Here is a 20,352-nt window from a genome sequence, read left to right on the forward strand (position 1 = left end):
GCAGAATAGTGAGTGCAGCTCTGGAGTATAATACAGGATGTAACTCAGGATCAGTATAGGATTAGTAATGTAATTTTATTGGTAGATTCATTCTATATGGAGACTGTAACATGGTATTCAGAGGTGAACTGTGCCGATGATAAATAATAATAATAATAACATAAATAATAAATACAAATACATTTTAAACGGAGACCAGTTTCCACGTTTGCTAGATATAAGACGGCTCACAAGCGAATTACTGCAAATGACGTTGACCTAATTTTCTTACAAACAGCAACGATTACACGTGACGTGATTCATACACCTGTAGATACGGCCAAACAGTACAGGAACTTCAAGTTCTCATCATTCACATGGAAAAGAGATAAATAAGCCTGCGGGTAAAAGCCATCCCAAGTGTCTGTGTGTTTGGCGATTTATATAAGACTTCTCTAGTAAGTAGGCGGGGTCCGCCACCATGCCAGAATTACAGCAAAGACAAGTCAACGGGTGCCACTGCACCTGCTGAACATTTCCCTGAACTTCCATCGGGTGCACCACAATGAAGGGTGGGCTCTATGCTAATGACATGGGCCTCTGAAATGGTTAGCTGAAAAGGTCTTTATGGCAGCTACCTGACATCGCCTGGGATTGACATCAAGGTGATCACAGTATCTTTTGGGTTTATCATATGCTCCTACTGACTGTCTCTATGACAAAGGGAGACATCTAGGATGCAGAGGTAGATGTCGCCCCCGGGCTCTGGTGCCTAAGGGGGCGCAAATGCCCTTCTGCCACATAAGACGACACCAGTATTATAACTGTAGTATTATATGCCAGGCTATGTCCGCCAGAGCAAGAGGTGCTCTTGGTTAGTGGTTCTCTCGGTTCTGGGTGATAGAGGAGGGTTCCAAGCAGAGGACTTCCCGCTATGATATCCATAGGCCCCAATAGGGCATACGGAAAGGGGTTAAATCTCGTTAGAATATATCACCAGATAACGCAGTAAAATATCACTGCATCTAAAAACGCACTAAAAGCCAATACATGTGACCCCAGTCTTAGACTTCATTCAGACAGATGTATTTAGGAGTCCGTATTACGGCCGCAAGTCCAAGCCCAACCGTGGGTCTAATGACCCCTTTCTGAATGATGCCTTAGTCCTAGATTTGCAGAACTGATTTGGAGTGAGAATTGTAGTCCCCAATTAAAACAGGGAATCTGAAGGTTCATTACTCCGTTGGGAGGAAAGTTTACTGGTGACCAGCAAGCAGTCATAGGGACCATTAAAGTATTTTTCCAGCATAAGACCCCTATATTATAGTGTCGTGGACCCCGGTGACCACAAAATCAGGGGGGATCTGGGTTAAACTGTAGGTGCACATCAGTTTTTATGTTTTCAGTAGAATGGGCTTTCATGACAAATTCGGCTCTGCTACATCTGTACCTACTCCAACAGCTGAATATCTTCTAAATGGGAATTATCACCTTGTTAGGGTTTATGATAATTAGGGCCTGGTCAGAAGATTACCGGAACGTGTCCCGGGGATTAAAGCCTGCTTTGATAGCTGTGTGAACGTTTCAGTGAGGGCGGCCTCTTTTTCCAGCCAGGCCTGTTGATGCCAGTAACCTTTTGCCACATGATAAGGTTACAGTGAATATAAGGCTTTTTACAAGAAAAAAAAAAATTCTGTCTGACACAATCTCTTACTTAGAAGAGTTTGTAAGAAGAGAGCATTACAGGATTTTTGGGGACACAGTCCAAGTTAGGATATAGGACAGGCACCGATGGCTGGAAATGATGTGCAAATGTTATAATTGGACTCTTTGATTTTTCTTTATAAGGTGCAATCCATAAACCACAGGGCCCCAAAGCAGGGTACAATCCGGGCCCTATACCCACCACTGCCAACTCTACATTTTCCTTTCTAGCCGGTCCCCTGTATGGAGCATTTCTGATACACTTCAGATTTGCCTGACCCCCTACATAAAATAGGAGTCCCATAGAAAAACTCAAAATGAGCCCTTAAAGCATTTTATATGGATCCCCAATCCTTTGGATAGGTCATCAATATCAGATCAGTGGGGATCCAACTCCCGGGAACCACGCTGATCAGCTAACTGATGGGGCCGCAGAGTCCGTCGCTGTGCCCTCTTCAGTGTTTATCAAGCACAGCGCCGTACACTTCCGTAGCGGCTGTACCTGGGATTGTAGCTTCGTTCCATTCATTTCAATGGGACTGGAACTGCAATCCCAGGCACGCCCACTACGGATGTGTACGGCGCTGTGCCTGTAAACTAGGAAAAGTCTGCGGACCTATTAATCAGCTGATCAGTGGGGGTGCCAGGAGTCAGACCCCCACTGATCACATCTTGATGACCTGGCAAAAGGGTAGGCGATCCACATAAAATGCCCATGCAACTCCTTTAACATGAGACCACCACCTCAAAGAGGGTGTAGCGCTTGTTCAACCCCCTTTCCCATGCCATGCTGTGGTCTGCAGTGGTTACGGACAGGGTTGAAGCTATAGGGGGTGTAGAGGTAGTAGTCGCATACTTGTCAACAATTCCAAATATGGCAGGACAGTACTGCAAACTGGACCCCAAAAGGCGCGGGATTTATTCAAATTTGCTAGAAAAGTGGGCGTTTTCAATCATTTTGGGGGTGTTCCCAGGAGGAAAGCAGTATGAAGCCGCACCCGGCCGTGGCGCCTGTGAAGGGTCAAAGTCACTCAGCCAAATAAGAAGACACCAGTATTGTAAATGGCACATGGTGTACCCAATACCCTTGGTTACACACATGCCTGACCCCTACATTTGCATACATTTGTGCACATCCAGCACAGCCTCAAAAAAAGGGGCAACCAAGAGTCTCAATGGCGTCCTGTAGTACAGCATGGCACCAGTTCAGAAAACAGGTAATAACAGACACATCGCAACAGGTCCTTGTCTAGGGGCCTAAAATCTTGGCCAAGGACGGTGGGGGCCATTATTGATAGTGACAGCCTGGTTGTCAGAATCCAATATTAGGAATTAGAATCCCCAAATTCTGGAAGACTCAGGGTCCGGGAACAATGTCATAAGACGGATAATCAGGAATACTGGTGGAGTACTCAATGGTTCCCATTCCCATGCTTTGGCGGCAGATGATGTTCAATGTCGAAAAGCAATGAAAAAAAAGGAAGGATGCAAATAAATATTTGTAATGGTTCCGCCCTGAGCAAAAGACGAAACTAGTAAAGTGACCAGACGCAAGACCAAAACACAAAACTTGATGAGGTTTTAGGAATAGGAACACATGGAAACCACCCACATTTCCAGGAACTTTCCACAATAGAGAAAATGCTAAACATACAACCAATATTTTAATGAGATTTCATTGGCTGGAATACCCAAAATTGTGTCAGATGGAGGCAGTTAAAGGGAGTAATATAAAATATCATTCATTAAAATCCCATAAAGACCCATAACTATGTCATCCTATATGTTTCTATATGGGATTTTTAACAGAATTTGAGTCTATAGATGGTGAGTGACCATACACATGACTGTTTGATCCTTATCAAGGATTGGGGGTCAAAATAATAAATTCTCCCCTGAGAAAATAGGCCTTAGGCAATCTGGCATCAATCCCTACTATATATAATTGTAAGATCCAGATGTCGAATGTTAGTCAATGGTTCAACATTAGTCCTATTGGCCCTTCAATGGATTGCTTTAAGCAATCCCTTTTTATCATCATCTTATTGTCAAGGGACCTAAAAAGTGTCTCCTTGCCGGTACTCCCAGCGATCAGAAAAATCTGTCAGCAAATGTTTTGTTTCCCAGCAGCGCCACCACAGGGGAAATAAAGTATTACACAGTGCCCATTCATATCAATGGGTTGTCTATGTAATGCAGGACAGGACAAGTCCTCCGGAGCAAGCGACGCTCTTTGTAACCGCTCTCCACTTTAGCCGAAATATCAGGATCCTTAATAGATCGTCTAATAACTCAGAATTTCCTAATGGGTATTCTGGTGTATGAAAATGGGTATTCTAAACTGGACAACCCCTTTAAGCCGGCCATAAACAAGCAATATAGGATGACCAAACCCTTATTCTGCCAACAGCTATTTCACACCAATCCCCAATATACAATATCAGCAGCACAAATCTCTCTCCTTTCCTGACAGTTTGCTGCAATGTTTCAGCCTGGAGTCCAGACAATGAGAATACAATTGAAATCGACCTCTCCACAGTGAGAAGTATTAGATCCAGAGGTTTTCAGCCTCTGCATTTAAACAACAATGTTCTCATTCACTAACAGCAAGCAGAGATCTTGGGAATGCTGAGGAATACAAAGTGCAATAGAACGTTGCAGAACTTTACGTTATACGATGATTAAGCTTAACTTAAAACAAGTAAAAACCCTTTAAAAGGGCAACTACTTGTACTGATCTTCAATGTCTAATACTCCATTCACACACAAAGCTGCATCTAGATTTGTTAACTCCTTGTCAGAGCTTAGCTAAAGCTACGGTAATACATCACACTCTGCTACCATATGGATTACACACATATATATATATATATATATATATATACATACATCAGAGTATATAATAATGGGTATAAACACTCCAGTACAGAGCAAGCTATCCATAGACACTGAGCCAAGAAGAGGCTGCAGTGATGTGAGGTTATTTAAAGGGAAACTCCAGAGAGACCCAGCTTTCCATGTGAACTGCCTCCTGTAATAATGATGTGTAAGTTCGCTGCAGTCATTTGTAGGTCTCTGAAAAAGAAAGAATTAGGCAAAACAATCTCTGTCCCTCCTGCAGTGGGCTGGAGTTACACACTGCCTGTGACATGCTGCATGCTGCTGCACAGAGCACAGTCTGTGGACTCTCCTGTGCCTTATACCTGAATCTGCAGCTCTTTTGCATGCTGCCCGTAATTTGGAATTACCTGTATAAAACTTTAGCTTCAGATAAATGTGATCTGGCCACAACTCCCTATGTGATGCCTGAGCAAGGCATCATGGGATATGTAGTGACCCAAGCTAATTTCTACTATCGAGATGGTGAACAGTAGAGGGATTATTCTTTTCTACAATGCGGTGAAATAGAAGACCACGGCTATAATGTGGGCTAGGTTAGGGGGTGGTGGTCAATTCATATGCGGCAGATGAAAATCCACTCCATACATCTATGTGGGGTTATTTCTGCTGTGGGTGCATGGATTTCCACAAACCCCATTCAGATGAATTGGACAGTCTCAGAAATTTTCCGCGTCTGAATTCACCCAGATAGGAAACAAGTTGAATTTTGAATGTAGCTCTGGATGTGACTAGAGTACAAGACATGATTATAATGAAGATCTGAACAAAATACAAATGGTAAAATACTTGCAGTCACTAAACCTTATATGCAGATAAGGCTATGTTCACACCTAGCATAATTGCTGCAGATTTTTCATCCGAATTTGCGGGCGGAAAATTCGCAGCGTATTGTAGTAGCAGCAAAAGTGGAGGAGAATTAAAAAATTTCGGTGCGGAAATGGACCTATGGTGCGCATTGTTTATTTGTTGTCGACTTTTTTTATTGAGTCCAATGGGGAAGTGAAATTCCGAAACAAATAGCAAATGTTGCGATTTTTGCTGCGGAAACGCTGCGAATTCACAGCAAAAATCGCAAGTAGAGAAAAAAGAATACGATAATTTAAAAAAAAACAACAAAAACGGTCACTACTCCTCTCGCTCCCATAGAGACGCGTCACTACTCCCCCCGTCTAGTCTCAGTCCTGCCGCCCTACTGCGATGACATTTCATCTTATGTCACCTCTGCAGCCAATCGCAGGCTGCAACCATCACATGAAAAAAAATGGCATCCTAGTAGGGTGGCAGCACTGAGACGAGACGGGGGAGTAGTGACGCGTCTCTATGGGAGAGCAGGGGAGGGGAATATGGACTGGTTTTGAATTGTATCCCCGAATCTGGGGTCCACAGTGGAAATTACGTCCGAAAATCCGCACCAAATCAAACACGATTTGATGTGGATTTTCGTCCGGAATTCCCTGCGGTTACTGGGTCGAATTTGCCACAAAAAGTTTGACCCATGTGAACATACCCTAACACTAGAAAATGATACCTGTATACAGACATTGTCCCGCTGAGAGCTGCGGTGCATTTTACGGAAGCTGCTTCACTGTGGTAAATATTGCGGAGTAACTGGAGTAGAGTGATAAGGTCCTGTCCACCTGTCACGTACAGCACGGCCGGGACGATGCGGGTCAAGGATTTTCAGGAGTCATTAACCTGGACAGATTTACATGTGAACCTCGGTGTCATGGAGCAGGACGGGCACAGACTTTCTCAGCAGACCCCTCCAAAATGAATGGCCAACAATCATTATAGCGGACAGTCGCTCCAGGGGCGTAGCTATGAGGGGTGCAGGGGGTAACAGTTGACTGGAGTGTGAATATGTGAAGTCCTACTAGGAGAGCGGCTATAAAGAGCGCCTCCCGCTCCGAAGGACCCAACGTTACATGAACAACCCATTGATTTTAAAGGCCACTGTGTAATACTTCATTTCACCTGTGGTGGCACTGCAGAAGAATCAAACACTTGCTGTCAGGTTCCTTCCACAGATCACAGCTGATCGCGGGGGGACAACTTGTAATCATTTTATTGTTACGAGACCCTTCAAATAATAGGAACTGTCTAAAGTCGAGAACCCCTTTAATACCTTAATTTTGGTGTTTTTTATCCCCCCAAAACAATTTTTTTCTTATACGTGAGTATTTACTTTTCTACGATCATCTGATCATCCAGAATATCCGATAATCCGGTGAATGTGCGATGATGATGATGATGTGACAGCAGGGCATTATGAAAGCTGACAGTGGCAGGGGACTTGGCAGACTGGTGGTGTGGGAACGGTGGGTCGCCAATCAATCAGCAACTGTTTATGGCATCCTGTATTCTGCCTATGGTGCTGCAGACACAGGCCATCATAAAACAGCTCATACCCACTGACAAATTATGACTGCCCCAGTGTCTCATGGGAAAAAAAGCATCATCCCCAAGACCTGCTATTCCTATATGGGACGCCCGTCAGATATAAAGGAACTGGATCACTAATTTAAACATCCACAGACCAAAAATTATTGAAGGTGATGCAATCCTGTTAATGCCTCGAATGCATTACATAAGGATAATACAGATGCAGCAGAGCTTAGTTTGTCATTTGGCACAACTCATTATAAAATCTCTGATTGTACATAGGGCAGCAGGTCAGCCTACTTCATTCTTAATTCAGAGTTATCATGATGCACTAATGCGGCCCCAAAGAATTAAACAAATTCAGCTCTGCTACATCTGTATCATATGCATCATAGGTAAATTAGTAAAACCTTTCTAGAATGAACGTGCCGAGGTCTGACTTGCCCTGTCAGTTGTTATCTAAACAATTGATTTGCCAGTCTTAGTAACCCATAACATTTAGATGCGATTAATTTATTGGCTATTAACAAATTAGTCGCATTTTCTGCAGTCCGTGCAGCTGACGGTGAAATCTACGCCAGCTTGCCATGGATTTTCGCTATAAATTATGCCACTTTCTGGCGTAGAATTTGAAAAATCTTTTGGACCGTGGTAACCCCGCCCCTTTTTAAGCCACCTCCCATTTTTGGGGAAATGCAGAACGCAGCTAAAGTCACACATTTTAGCGCAAAACAGCCGTGTAAAACACGTAAGTAAAGGCCTAAGTTCTGAAATAACATATAGGTGTAGCAGAGCTGAATTTGTCATCCAAGGTTATTATTTTGGGTATTTTCACATCCTACAGAATAACTGACTGGTGCTGTGTCACATTGTAGTGTCAGAGATTCTGACTGATGAGGAACTCAGTGGGGGGGGGGCATGACATGTTAGAGGATATAGTTAGATGGCATTCTCCTTTAAGATACTGCCATGTATCAGGCCACTGTCTTACAAATCCTACAGAGCATCACCTTATTATTGACAATGATCGATATCTGTAGTTTTACATAGGACTGCCGTTCAACCTACTGCATTATCTGAACCCAGAGAGTTATCACAATTCAGAAACTTCGGCTCTGCTACATCTCTAAGAATAAAAATATTAACAAACTCCCATAGCCAAGTGTAAATCTGAATGTCGGTGACTGCTGAAGTGTAAAACTAAAGTAATTACCAAGTGTAACATTACCCTAACCTTGTATCTGTTATAATCCCAGAAGAACATGAAACTTACTTCACCCTTCTCCTTGGGCAACCCCGGGCAGAGGTGACAACAAGCAGTTCTATATCCCTGTGTCAACTTCTGCACTAGTCCAGATATTGGGTCAACTGGAGTGCCAAGAACAAGGTACATGCTTCTGGTGAAGCCATAATGAACAGATGGAGAAGGCTCTGAATGCAGTGCCAACAGATGTAGCAGAGCTGGATGTGTCATTTAAACACACTGCCATAACAGAGGCTATAGTTCACCTGCAATCTTTATGAAAAACCACATATAAAACTTGAGGACTTCCCAATAAGGAATGCTAAATAAACTCAACTCTGCTACATCTGTACATACTAACACTGGCTAACATGGCAATATCACAAATCGCTATATAAAGTAGTTCTAAATGTAAATGACAAATTCAGCTCTACTGCATATAGAAAAGCACAGATCACACATCACAGGTCACTGAGTTATGACAAACTCAGCACTGCTGCATTTACAAATGACTGAAAGATAAATCTAGAGGATTCAAATACAGTTGTAGCAGCGCTGATGTTGTCATTAGTTGTGCATTGTGATAACTCTGAGTAATATTGTAAGTTTACCTGCATTCCCATTTAAAAAACACAGAACATTATGAGTCTGCAGTGAGTTGTAATGAGTGAAAATTTCAGCTCTATTGTAGCTGACAAGATCAGCTCTGCTACATCTGCATTTAATATACTTTCTCTTTATTCATCATCTTTGGCAGCCTGAGATCTCGCAGATGTCTGGAGATTGTTTTTTTTTTTTTTGTTCCTTTGATAAAAGAATTTAATCCTCAAATAAAATCCGGGTTTCTACAGCTCAACTACACATTTTAATTAACATCCTCGGACTTAGTTGGATACAAACCCTCATAAAATAGAGGATAATCCTAGTCCTAGGAGACAACTGATTTACAGATGTAGCAGAGCAGAGTTTTCCATTTGGCACTACTGCAGGTTCACACACCTATCACCATGCACTAACAATGCAGCTTTAACATTTCTAATGACAAACTCAGCTCTGCTACATCTGTAAAAACGAAATAGAGGAAATTGTTACCTTGTGGCACTTAAATTTAGTCCACAGGTGACTTGCACTAATTTACCAATCTATCATTATTACAGTCCAAAATCTACAGGGGCTATTCATGACAAGTGAAGGGTTAATATTCTATTACTACAACAGATACAAAAAAGTTACAGGTGTAACAGACCTAAGTTTCTGGTTACATCTAGATAACTCAGTCCTATGTAAAGCTGCAAATATGAACTGATATGACAAACTCAGCTCTACTGCGTCTGTAGGAATTAAATAAATGGTACCAAGAGGCAATTGTTACCTCGTTGCACTTAGTCTATAGATGACTAATTTACCGCTCTATCATTATTAGGGCTGTTTATGACAAGACAATGAGGGGGTTAATATTTTATAGCTATAATAATTGTAAAAAAAATTAAAAAAATGAGAGATAGAAATGACAGATTTAGCAGACCTAAGTTTCTCCTATCTAGATAACTCTCAGCCCTATGTAAAACGCCAAATATGAACTGACTCAGCTCTGCTGCGTCTGTAGGAACAAAATATCTGGCAGCAGCAGGCAATTGTTACTTTGTTGCACTTGAATTTAATCTAGAGATGGCAAAACAAGTGAGGGGTTAATATTCTATAGCTATAATAGACACACACAAAATACAGATGGAGCAGACCTAAGTTTTTTAAAGGTTGCATCCAGATAAATCTCATTCCTATGCAAAATTTCTACTTTGAACTGTTCTGACAAACTCAGCTCTGCTGCTCCTGGCTTTGCGTGTAGAGGGGGCACTTACCTCTCTCTTTATTCTGGATGGAGTGTATGATGTCCTCCACATCCACATGCTTGGCCTCGTCGAAGTTGTGGACGGACATGTGATAACCTTCCTCTTTGAAGGCAACGTGGACTCCTTCCACTGTGAAAAAACAGTTCCGCTCCACATTGTCGTCACTGTACACCAGCACAGCTCTGCTCCATTTGTGGTAGCGGAACATAGCAAGGAACATCTCACCCATCTTGGTGTAGGCAGGTGCCACCCGAGTCAGATGGGAATACTCATCCACCTTCTGCATGAAACCCGTTGCCAGTGCCCCAGCAGAGATCATTGGCATATTCCAGTGGGATGCCAACCTGGCCACTGGGGCAGCTGCATACTCACACACTGGACCAAGGACCACGTCTGGTTTCTGCTCCTTTAAGGCTGTGTCCACCAGACTAAAGAGAGCTTGGTTGCCACAGTCTGAGTCTCGATACGTGACATTGAATGTAAAGCCTGGCAGCAGACTGGCATTGTTCTCTACGGATCTCAGGGCATAGTCTATGGCAGGTTGTACCCGGTTTATTGAGAACATATACTTGTCCTCCTTGGGCAGGATCACTAACAGGTTGACTTTTTTATCTTCCATTGAGTTGCTCTTTACTAGGACAACCAATGCCACCAGCAGGAGGTCAAAGAGTAGAGAAGAGGTCATCCTTTAAACTGCTGGGGAGAAGTCTGAACCTCCTGAGCTGAACTCTGCCCTTGTGTCTGGAGGCTAGCAGGCTGCTGGCTTCTCATTGATGTTGATCTTATTGATTCTTCTTCTTCCTTGGTATATCCTCTGTTTAAATAGTGTGGCAGCCAAGCCTATTACCACACATGGTGACTGAGGAAGAGTTTTTTTTTTTCTCAAGAGTTACTTATTAACATTCCTACGTCATTTCTCAGACATCCGCCTCTTTCTTAAAGCGGTACACACCACAAAAACCAGAAGGGTATTGTTTGCAAAAAAAATTAAAAAAAAATGCCCTGACCTCAACCTAGACATCTAAAAAATCACAGACCCTAAGACCCGGCCCTATAGACACTTGTAGGAAGACATACATTATTTTTTTTTTGGTATGCAGGCAATCTGTAAAACGATAGAAAAGCATGCGGAGAATGTAAAACACTTCTCCAGCGCCACTGATCGACACAGTGATTCATTCCCTGCCCTGCAGTGATTACATAGATTTGCAGGTATTGAAATAAATATAGATGTAGCAGAGCTGAATTTGTCATTTAACACTTTGTGAACTATGAAAACTTACTTCGTTAAGATAATATAGCAGGCACACCTGTGGGATGTAGTAGAGCTGAATTTGTCATTTATCACTCCGTGCACTTTGATAACATACCAAGTTGATGAAATATAGAATATAGACTAGTGGGATGTAGTAAAGCTGAATGTGTCATTTAACACTATGAAAACTCACAAAGTTAAAGGTGGGATGTAACAGAGCTGAATTTGTTATTTAACACTTTCTGCATTGCTAACTCATTTAGTTAAAGTAATATAAAAGGTATACCTGTGGGATGTAGATGAGCTGAATTTGTCATTAAGCACTTTGTGCACTTTGATAACTAAGTTAAGATAATACAGACGGTGCACTTGTGGGATTTAGCAGAGCCTAATTTGTCATTTAACACTTTCTGCTCTGTACTAACTCACTAAGTTGATAGAAAAAGTATACCTGTGGGATGTAGCAGAGCCTATTTGGTCATTTAACACTTTTTGCACTGTGATAACTCATATAGAAGGTGGGCGAAGTAGGGCTGAATTTGTCATTTAACATTTTGTGCACTCTGATAACTCACTAAGTAAAAAAAAAAGTATAGCTGTGGGATGTAGCAGAGCTGAATTTATCATTACACACTTTCTGGACTATGATAACTCACTAAGATAATATCGAAGGTATACATGTGGAATGTAGCAGAGCTGAGTTGGACATATAAAGCCACGTTCAGTCATGTGAAGACATTTAAATTATTGGGGATTGGGACTGTCTGGGGATATAGTAGGTTGTCAGGATATAAAACCTCAGATACACATGGTATATTAATATCAGAATTAGTTGTACCAAATTACAAATTCATCACTACTACATTATCTTCATTTGCTAAGTTGTCAATATGCACAAGCTCAGCACTGCTACATCTGTATGTAGATAATAAGTCCGATTTATACGCAGTCCTATATAAAGCCACAACTGCTCACTTTGATATCATAATGTGCTGAACCAAATGACAAACTCAGCTATAGAAACATCTGTAGGATTATAGATAAACCTGAACATCTTAATTTAAAGAGATTTAAGACTGTACACACTGAGCTCTGCTGCATTTGTATATTGTGTGTGCAGCTGGATAATAGCGCTGTTTTTGCAGTCCTACTGGTGTAGTAGATTTATTATCATATAACATAAATTGTGAGATGTTTAGTTGTGGTTTTCCATAACTGGTCTGGTAAACCAACTAAATGATCTTTTTAGACCACACAAACAATAGATGTAGTACAGCTGAGTATGTAATCGTGCAGAAACCTTGATGCTGATATTAAACTGAAGTTAAAAACTCAGACTGCGCAAACAATGTACAGATGTAGCAGAGCTGGCATTGTTATTGGGCAGCACATGTAATTGCTGATATCACCATCTCTTAGCTGTAGTTTTCGATAGGACTAAAGTTAAACCTACCAAATGATCTGGACTAAAATAATCCTAACAATATATAGATGTAGCAGAGCTGAGTTAGTTAATGGGCAGCACTCATGATATTGATACCGCAATGTCTTTTATTTTCTATGGGAGTACAAGTAAAAGTGCAGTATTACAATAAACCAACAATGGAGGACAAAAATATAGAAATTACACATTCAGCTCTGCTACATAAAAAAAATATTTTTTTGTGGGGGGGACTAATGTGTTTTTTTTTGGGGGGGGGGGTTAGAATTGTTAGAATGAGTGAATTTACTCACTGGGGCCGGCTAGGAATCCTTGCAGCTTCTGGTATGTTTCAGAGTGCTGCGTAGAATTACTGCGTGGTGTGTATTGCAGCGCAGTCTATCTGTGTGGAACATTCTTTGGGAGAACTGTTTTCACACTCTTATCTAATGAAGTTGGAATGAAAAGCCGCAGTGACTGAGTGGCACTTGGAACGCTCGGTCACTTTGAACAAAAATAAACAAAAATTTTGGGGAAAAAAAATTGGAATTTTGAAGTAATGACAAGAAAAACAAGCAAATAAATAAAAACAAAAATCCTTGGCTTTGTTTCCAGGGGTATTCGCCTTACAAGAGGGTGAAAGTTCTCGGCCTATGAATAATCTAAGAGGCTGCAGTGTAGCTGACTGAAGCTCTTGTTTCTCTGGGAATCTCGCTGGAGAGGTAGAGGAGGAGCTGGGGTTACAGTGTGTGCAGTCATTCCTCAATTCAGCCTCCGACTCACTCAACTATTCCTATGGAAATCTCCATGCACAGGAAATATAGATGTAGCAGAGCCCAATGCGTTCTTTCACTTATTAGGGCCTGCAGAATAGGTGTTATGATAATATAGTTAGTCAAGTTGCTCTACCAATATATCAAGATGGGCTATGACAAACTCAGCTCTGCTACATCTGTATCTCTGTGACGCGTTCATGGGCACGCTATATTTTTACACTTATTTTATTATAAATTAAAATAATCCCCCGGTCAAGTTGTTAAAAATTTTATTTTGCCATTTCATCTATTTTATCTGTTTCTTAGGAAAGTTGGGTGACCACCAATATGGCGGCTATGACTATTCCCACATAGGGTGCTGCCCAGACTCATGAGGGACCAGCCTGCATAGTTTTGCAGATAATATCGACTAGCCAGATTTTTATTTTATTTTTTTGGAAGAGTGATAACCAATATAACAGCTCACATAGGGGTTGTCACCCAGCTTTCCTGGACTCCTGTGTGGTAAAAATAACTAAGAACTTATTGAATTGAGGACTGAATAATTTATATTTACTGGTCATTTCTCAATTCTAGGTCGAGATATGCCATTGTTTTTTTTTCTACGTTCGACAGACAGAAAGATATGCAAAAGATATGAGATTAGATAGATAGATAGATAGATAGATAGATAGATAGATAGATAGATAGATAGATAGATAGATAGATAGATAGATAGATAGATAGATAGATAGAATATGAGATAGATAGGATATGAGATAGATAGATAGATAGATAGATAGATAGATAGATAGATAGATAGATAGATAGATAGATAGATAGATAGATAGATAGATAGATAGATAGATAGATGATAGATAGATAGATAGATAGATAGATAGATAGATAGATAGATATGAGATAGATAGATATGAGATAGATAGATATGAGATAGATAGATAGATAGATAGATAGATAGATAGATAGATAGATAGATAGATAGATAGATAGATAGATAGATATGAGATAGATAGATAGATATGAGATAGATAGATAGATAGATAGATAGATAGATAGATAGATAGATAGATAGATAGATAGATAGATAGATAGATAGATAGATAGATATGAGATAGATAGATATGAGATAGATAGATAGATAGATAGATAGATAGATAGATAGATAGATAGATAGATAGATAGATAGATAGATAGAGAGATAGATAGATATGAGATAGATAGATATGAGATAGATAGATATGAGATAGATAGATATGAGATAGATAGATATGAGATAGATAGATAGATAGATAGATAGATAGATAGATAGATAAATAGATAATATAGTCATATACACACACACATGCACTGCGGTGACACCAGGCCTTTACATACAAGCAGCATTGTGTACACTGTCTCTTTAAAGTTGTCACTACCCTATTTTCTACAGGTTGTGCTGCATGACCATCATCACATTAGGTGCATGAAAACATGCTGCCATCTAGTGGTCAATAACATAAGTGTTCATCCACAGGTAAACTAAACTACTACAAGGAAAAATGCAATTGACTGTTGCTAAAAAGGCAAAGTAGAGATTTGTGCTGCTTATGTGTGAACGAGGCTGACTCTCATGGCCGTGGGGCGGTGCATGAAAAAATTTAGGAGGGGCTTTTTCATTCAAGCAATCAGTGGGGGTCTCTGCAGTGGTACCACATATCCTAGTGATCTGTTGCCACTTGCTATTGCCAGAATACCCCTTTAAGTCGAAAATTCTGTGATGATTAATTTCATAATATATATTTATAGTAGTCAGAGCTTTAAATCCCCCTGCTTCCCTTTACCATATCCATAGAGTAAAATTCTAACATTATGACTGCCTACAGCCACCACTAGATGGAGCTCAATGCATATGGATTTATATGTGTGGTCCGAATCCACAGAAGAGCTCCTGTAGCACAAATTGCTGAACAAGTTACTGCTGGCCATGATAGAAAGATGTCAGAACATGCAGAGCATCGCAGCTTGCTGTATATGGGGCTGCTTAGCCGCAGATCGGTCATAGTGCCCATGCTGACCCCTGTCCACCACCGAAAGTGTCTACAATGGGCACGTGAGCAACAGAACTGGAGCATGAAGCAATGGAAGAATGTGGCCTGGTGATGAATAACTTTTTCTTTTACATCATGTGGACGGCCGGGTGCGTGCGCGTCACTTACCAGGGAAAGAGATGGCACCAGGATGCACTACGGGAAGAAGACAAGCCGGCGGAGGCAGTGTGATGATCTGGGCAATGTTCTGCTGAGAAACCTTGGGTCTTGGCATTCAGGTGGATGTGACGCCTACCTAAACATTGCTGCAGACAAGTACCCCCCTTCATGGTAACAGTATTCCCTAATGGCAGTGCCCTCTTTAAGCAAGATAATGCCCCTGCCAGGAATGGTCTGAGGAACAGGAGAAAGAGTTCAAGGTGATGACTTGTCTCCAAATTCTACAGATCTGAATCCGATCGATCATCTGTGGAACGTGCTGGAAAAACAAGTCCGATCCATGGAGACCGCACCTCACAACTTACAGGACTTATAGGATCTGCTGCTAACGTCTTGGTGCCAGGTACCAGAGGAACCTTCAGAGATCTTATAGAGTCCATGCCTCAATGGGTGTTTTGGTGGCCCATGGGCGACCCACACAATATTAGGAGGTGGTTTTAATGTTATGGCCAAACAGTTAATATATCACGATCCAGGCATATGTGGACCCACTAGGCCGCTCCGCCGTAGCGTAGTGGCAGCTGACCAAGTCACAGTCTGTGCAAAGTCTATACAAAAGTTCGTAGCACAAGGGTCCAGACAGTAGCAGAGGTTTTGGCACGGATGGGACTTGACGTGGCAAGTGGGGCCAGACGTGGCAGATTATACCAGGCATGGCAGGTGAAACCAGACGTGGTGTATAACAGCAGGCATGGCAACGACACCACACGACTCCAATACTAGAAAGGCTCAGGGACAAACACAGCACAGGATACAGGATGCAGGTAGCAGGGTACGGGAACACTGGGAACAGGATACAACTAAGGGACTATTTGCAATACGAACATGAGTAGACAACAACGCTCAGGCAAGGAGTGAAAGGGCAGGGCCCTTTTTATAGTCCAGGGTGATCTGGGAAAATATTTAACTAATTAATTAATTAATTACATGCGCGCGCTGGTCCTTTAAGGCCAGGAATGAGCACCAGGAAGGTCTGCGGTTGAGGCCGTCAGCAGCTAAGGGGAGGCGGCGGTCTGCGACTGTGGCCATTACAATATATATAATTTTTATTTATCTTTTTGGAGTGATACACTTTTCAATTCTTACATGTAGCTGTGATTCCAAAGCTGTTACTTCTGCGGAAATGAATGTCCGAGCACTGAAGGCTTCCTCAGAGGGGTAGAAACAGAACATCCTTGATAATTATATATAATAGTCCCATCAATGAAGATTAATTCTCTCCTGACACAACGGAGAACATACGCCTTAAGACACACAGGGAACATGATGTTCTCTCTCTATCACAATGTAACATCTGTCACAGTTCTTCCACGTTTATGTTGTCACATCAAGATGATTTAAAGGGAAACTCCAGTCATTAACAATTTACATTGATGACCCCTCACTAGGAATTACTGGGCCCAAAAACTGCAGAATAAAAAGGTATAAATCCCCTTTGTCCCTTTTATGTCCCATGATGCTTCACATCCAGCCACCATTTTTTTTTTATCTCTCACTGTGAGTTTAAGTGTCACATGACTGTGTGTATAGGACATTGTGTTATATCTAATGCAGGAGGGGGCGGGGCATGACACATTCAAAAAACACAAAAGTGATGATCCCTTTCTTAAATATAGGTATGATGCAATTCTTGGTGCTGTAAAACATGTCATGGAAATAGCAGCCACTAGCTGCTACAATGTAGAAACCATACTGTAACAGCTTACTGTATATTGGGAGCACAACGTCTTTCCAGACATATAGATTTTTTTTTATACAGTAGATTTCTCTTCTGGATCAGTTTTCCTTTCGAGTATATCGATTTTCACTGAAGGTTTAATTTTCATTACATTTACATTAATATTCATACTTTCAGAAGTGCAAGAAATCCTGCAACTTGGTTAAAACAATTTGTGAATGTATTGCCCTCTAGTGGCATATTGGAGTACTGCATATGCATAAAACCTAAAAAAAAATAAAAATAAAAAGTGCAGAGGGTGATATTTTTGGGTTCTCAACCACAAAAAAAACCCCACAGAAATTTCTCAGGCTTTCCGTCCACCCTTAGGCCTTATTCACACGCGCGTCGCACGGACCTATGTTAGTCAATGGGGCCGTTCAGACATTACGTGATTTTCACGCAGCGTTTGTCCGCTGCCTAAAACTCACGACATGTCCTATACTTGGGCGTTTTTCGCGCATCACGCACCCATTGAAGTCAATGGGTGCGTGAAAATCACGCGCAGCACACGGAAGCACTTCCGTGTGTCGCGCGTGATTCGCGCAACAGTAGATAAAGAAATGAAGGAAAAAATAAAAGCACTTCCTTCATTTCTTTTTCTAAACATCAAAACCGCGTGTCATAAGGATGGCATATGCGTGAAAATCACGCAGCCACCACTGATGACACACACGGAACTGCAATGCGAAAAAACACAGCGTTTTTTGCGTGCGAAAAAACGCACACGTTCGTATGAATAAGGCCTTACTGGAGATCTTTTTTCTCCCCTTCTTCATAGCCCCTTCCGTATCGAGGCTCATGATATTGTTAGACAGGGGTAAGTGTACAGCTAGTTTGGTACTAGTTTACATGGCAATGACCACACAATGTCAATTTATTATGTGGGCTTTGGGCAAATTGATACGCAGGGGTATGGGTCAGCCAGGGTGGAGCTGTCATAAGCAGAGGTGCAGGCTGTAGGGAGGTTAAAGTCCGGGGGCTTCACCGGATACATACACTCAAGGCCGGCCTTAGAGGGGCCTTATCACCACCCCCAATACTAGACTTGGTGCCCAAAAGAATGAAAAGTTGCCTAATTTGATTGGGTAGAATTATTTAGGAAACTATCTGGGGGTGTTATTTCTACAATGTATCGTATTATTGGGGCACTATATGTTACGCTATAATGGAGGGGGCATCAATAGAAGGTATTGCGCAGGGCACGTGTAACCTTAGGGCGGCCCTGCATGCCCCCTCAGTAGATCTAATTGTTGTCCTGTACTGTGTCAGGCTGGTGGAGCTGCTGACCTTGATGAAGCTTGACCTTGAGCAGCTGTCTGTCCAGGGCTGTCTGTCCAGGGTCTTTCTTTAGAATGTTGGGGGAGATTTATTAAGACTGGCGTTACATACGTCTTAATAAGAAACAAGATGGAGTAAGATGTGACAAAGAGGCGCATGTCACTTAATAACTTTGTCGCATCTTCGACTGTCTGTGTGCCACTAAATGAAATCTACAACAGCCAGTGGCAGGCGTAGATTTCCGCTACAATTTATGCCAGTTTCTGGCTTCATTTATATTAAATGCGGTGGGCCGCAGGTGGCCCGTCTGCTAAACCTCGCCCACTTTCTTGGAAAATGGCGAGAGCGGAAACAGCCCAAATGATGACAATAGACAGATCACACAATGTCCCAGGCTGATACCCCCACTAATCAGCTGTAATTTGTAGGAATCCTGGCAGTAAGTGTTCAATCTCGCTGCAGCGCCACCACAGGAGAAAATAAGCATTACACAGTTCACAGTCATATCAATGTGTTAACTGTGTAATACAGGACAGAACAGATCCTTCAGAGAGTGAGGGGCTCTTTGTAACCCAAGAGATGAGGATCCTGAACAGAGGACCCCCCTCTATTAACTCAGAATTCCCTAATAGAATGTATGGAATTGGGGTTTCTAAACTGGACACCCTCCTGTTTTGGTTGGAGATCATTCCTTGCAGCCTGTGGTAGGGTGCCAGAGACACTGGGGTGAAGACTAGGCCCGCGATGAACAACTGGAGAGGAATAATGGTTGTTTCATGGGGCATTTAGACAACATTGAGCATAACATTTCTGTATCAATATTACAGGACGGAAATGAGAAAGCATTGTTCCTCCTGGGTGGTGGTTGAAGCTCCCACAGTGCCGAATTGGATGACCATGGTCAATACCCACCTGATGCGGTGATGATTGGCAATATTAATTGGCCACCAATGTCATGTGACTGGTTATGGATGGCACGCCATGGCGCTAGATTGGAAACAAGGTAGCAGCGAGTACTAAAAAGACTGGTGAGATTATGTAAGGTGAGTATATGTCAAAGTGATATTTTTAAAACATTTAGTCCCATAGAGAGATGATTGAAATACCAGTAAAAGCACCTTCATCTGCTCTATATATGCAAAGATACTTACATACCCGCAAACGTAGATATACGCCAAGCATCGGATGGAGTGGTGTAAAGCCGCCGCCACCACTGGACTCTGGAGCGGGGGAAACGTGTTCTGTGGAGGGATGACTCGCGCTTCTCTATCTACCAGTCTGATGGACGAGCCTGGGTTTGGTGAATGCCAGGAGAACGTTCCCTGCCTGACTGCATTGTGCCCACTGTAATGTTTGGTGGAGGAGGGATAACGCTATGGGGGTGTATTTCAGGGGTCGCCCCTTAGTTCCCGTGAAGGGAAATCTTAATGCTTCAGACATTTTGGACAATTGTAGCTTCCGACTTTGTGGTAATAGTTTGGGGTTCGGCCCTTTTCTGTTCTCCGTGACTGTGCCCCAGTGCACAAGGTCCATAAAGACATGGTCGGGGGAGTTTGGTGTGAAAGAACTTGACTGGCCGCACGGAGCCCTGACCTCAA

At 42.0% G+C, this 20,352-nt stretch overlaps 1 protein-coding gene across 2 annotated transcripts in view; it reads right to left on the minus strand.

The window, feature by feature from the left end:
- The window catches only part of NPR3 (natriuretic peptide receptor 3), an 88,799-nt gene extending 77,890 nt beyond the window's left edge, over positions 1-10,909 (minus strand). For both annotated transcript variants that reach the window (XM_075841691.1, XM_075841685.1), the window contains exon 1: positions 10,069-10,909. In XM_075841691.1, coding sequence (XP_075697806.1) covers positions 10,069-10,744 — 676 coding nt within the window. In that variant the 5' untranslated portion in view covers positions 10,745-10,909. The remainder of the gene's footprint in view (positions 1-10,068) is intronic.
- Between the last annotated feature and the right edge of the window lie 9,443 nt (positions 10,910-20,352).

The sequence above is a fragment of the Rhinoderma darwinii genome, chromosome 1, assembly GCF_050947455.1.
Source record: "Rhinoderma darwinii isolate aRhiDar2 chromosome 1, aRhiDar2.hap1, whole genome shotgun sequence".
In the NCBI taxonomy this organism is placed as follows: domain Eukaryota; kingdom Metazoa; phylum Chordata; class Amphibia; order Anura; family Rhinodermatidae; genus Rhinoderma; species Rhinoderma darwinii.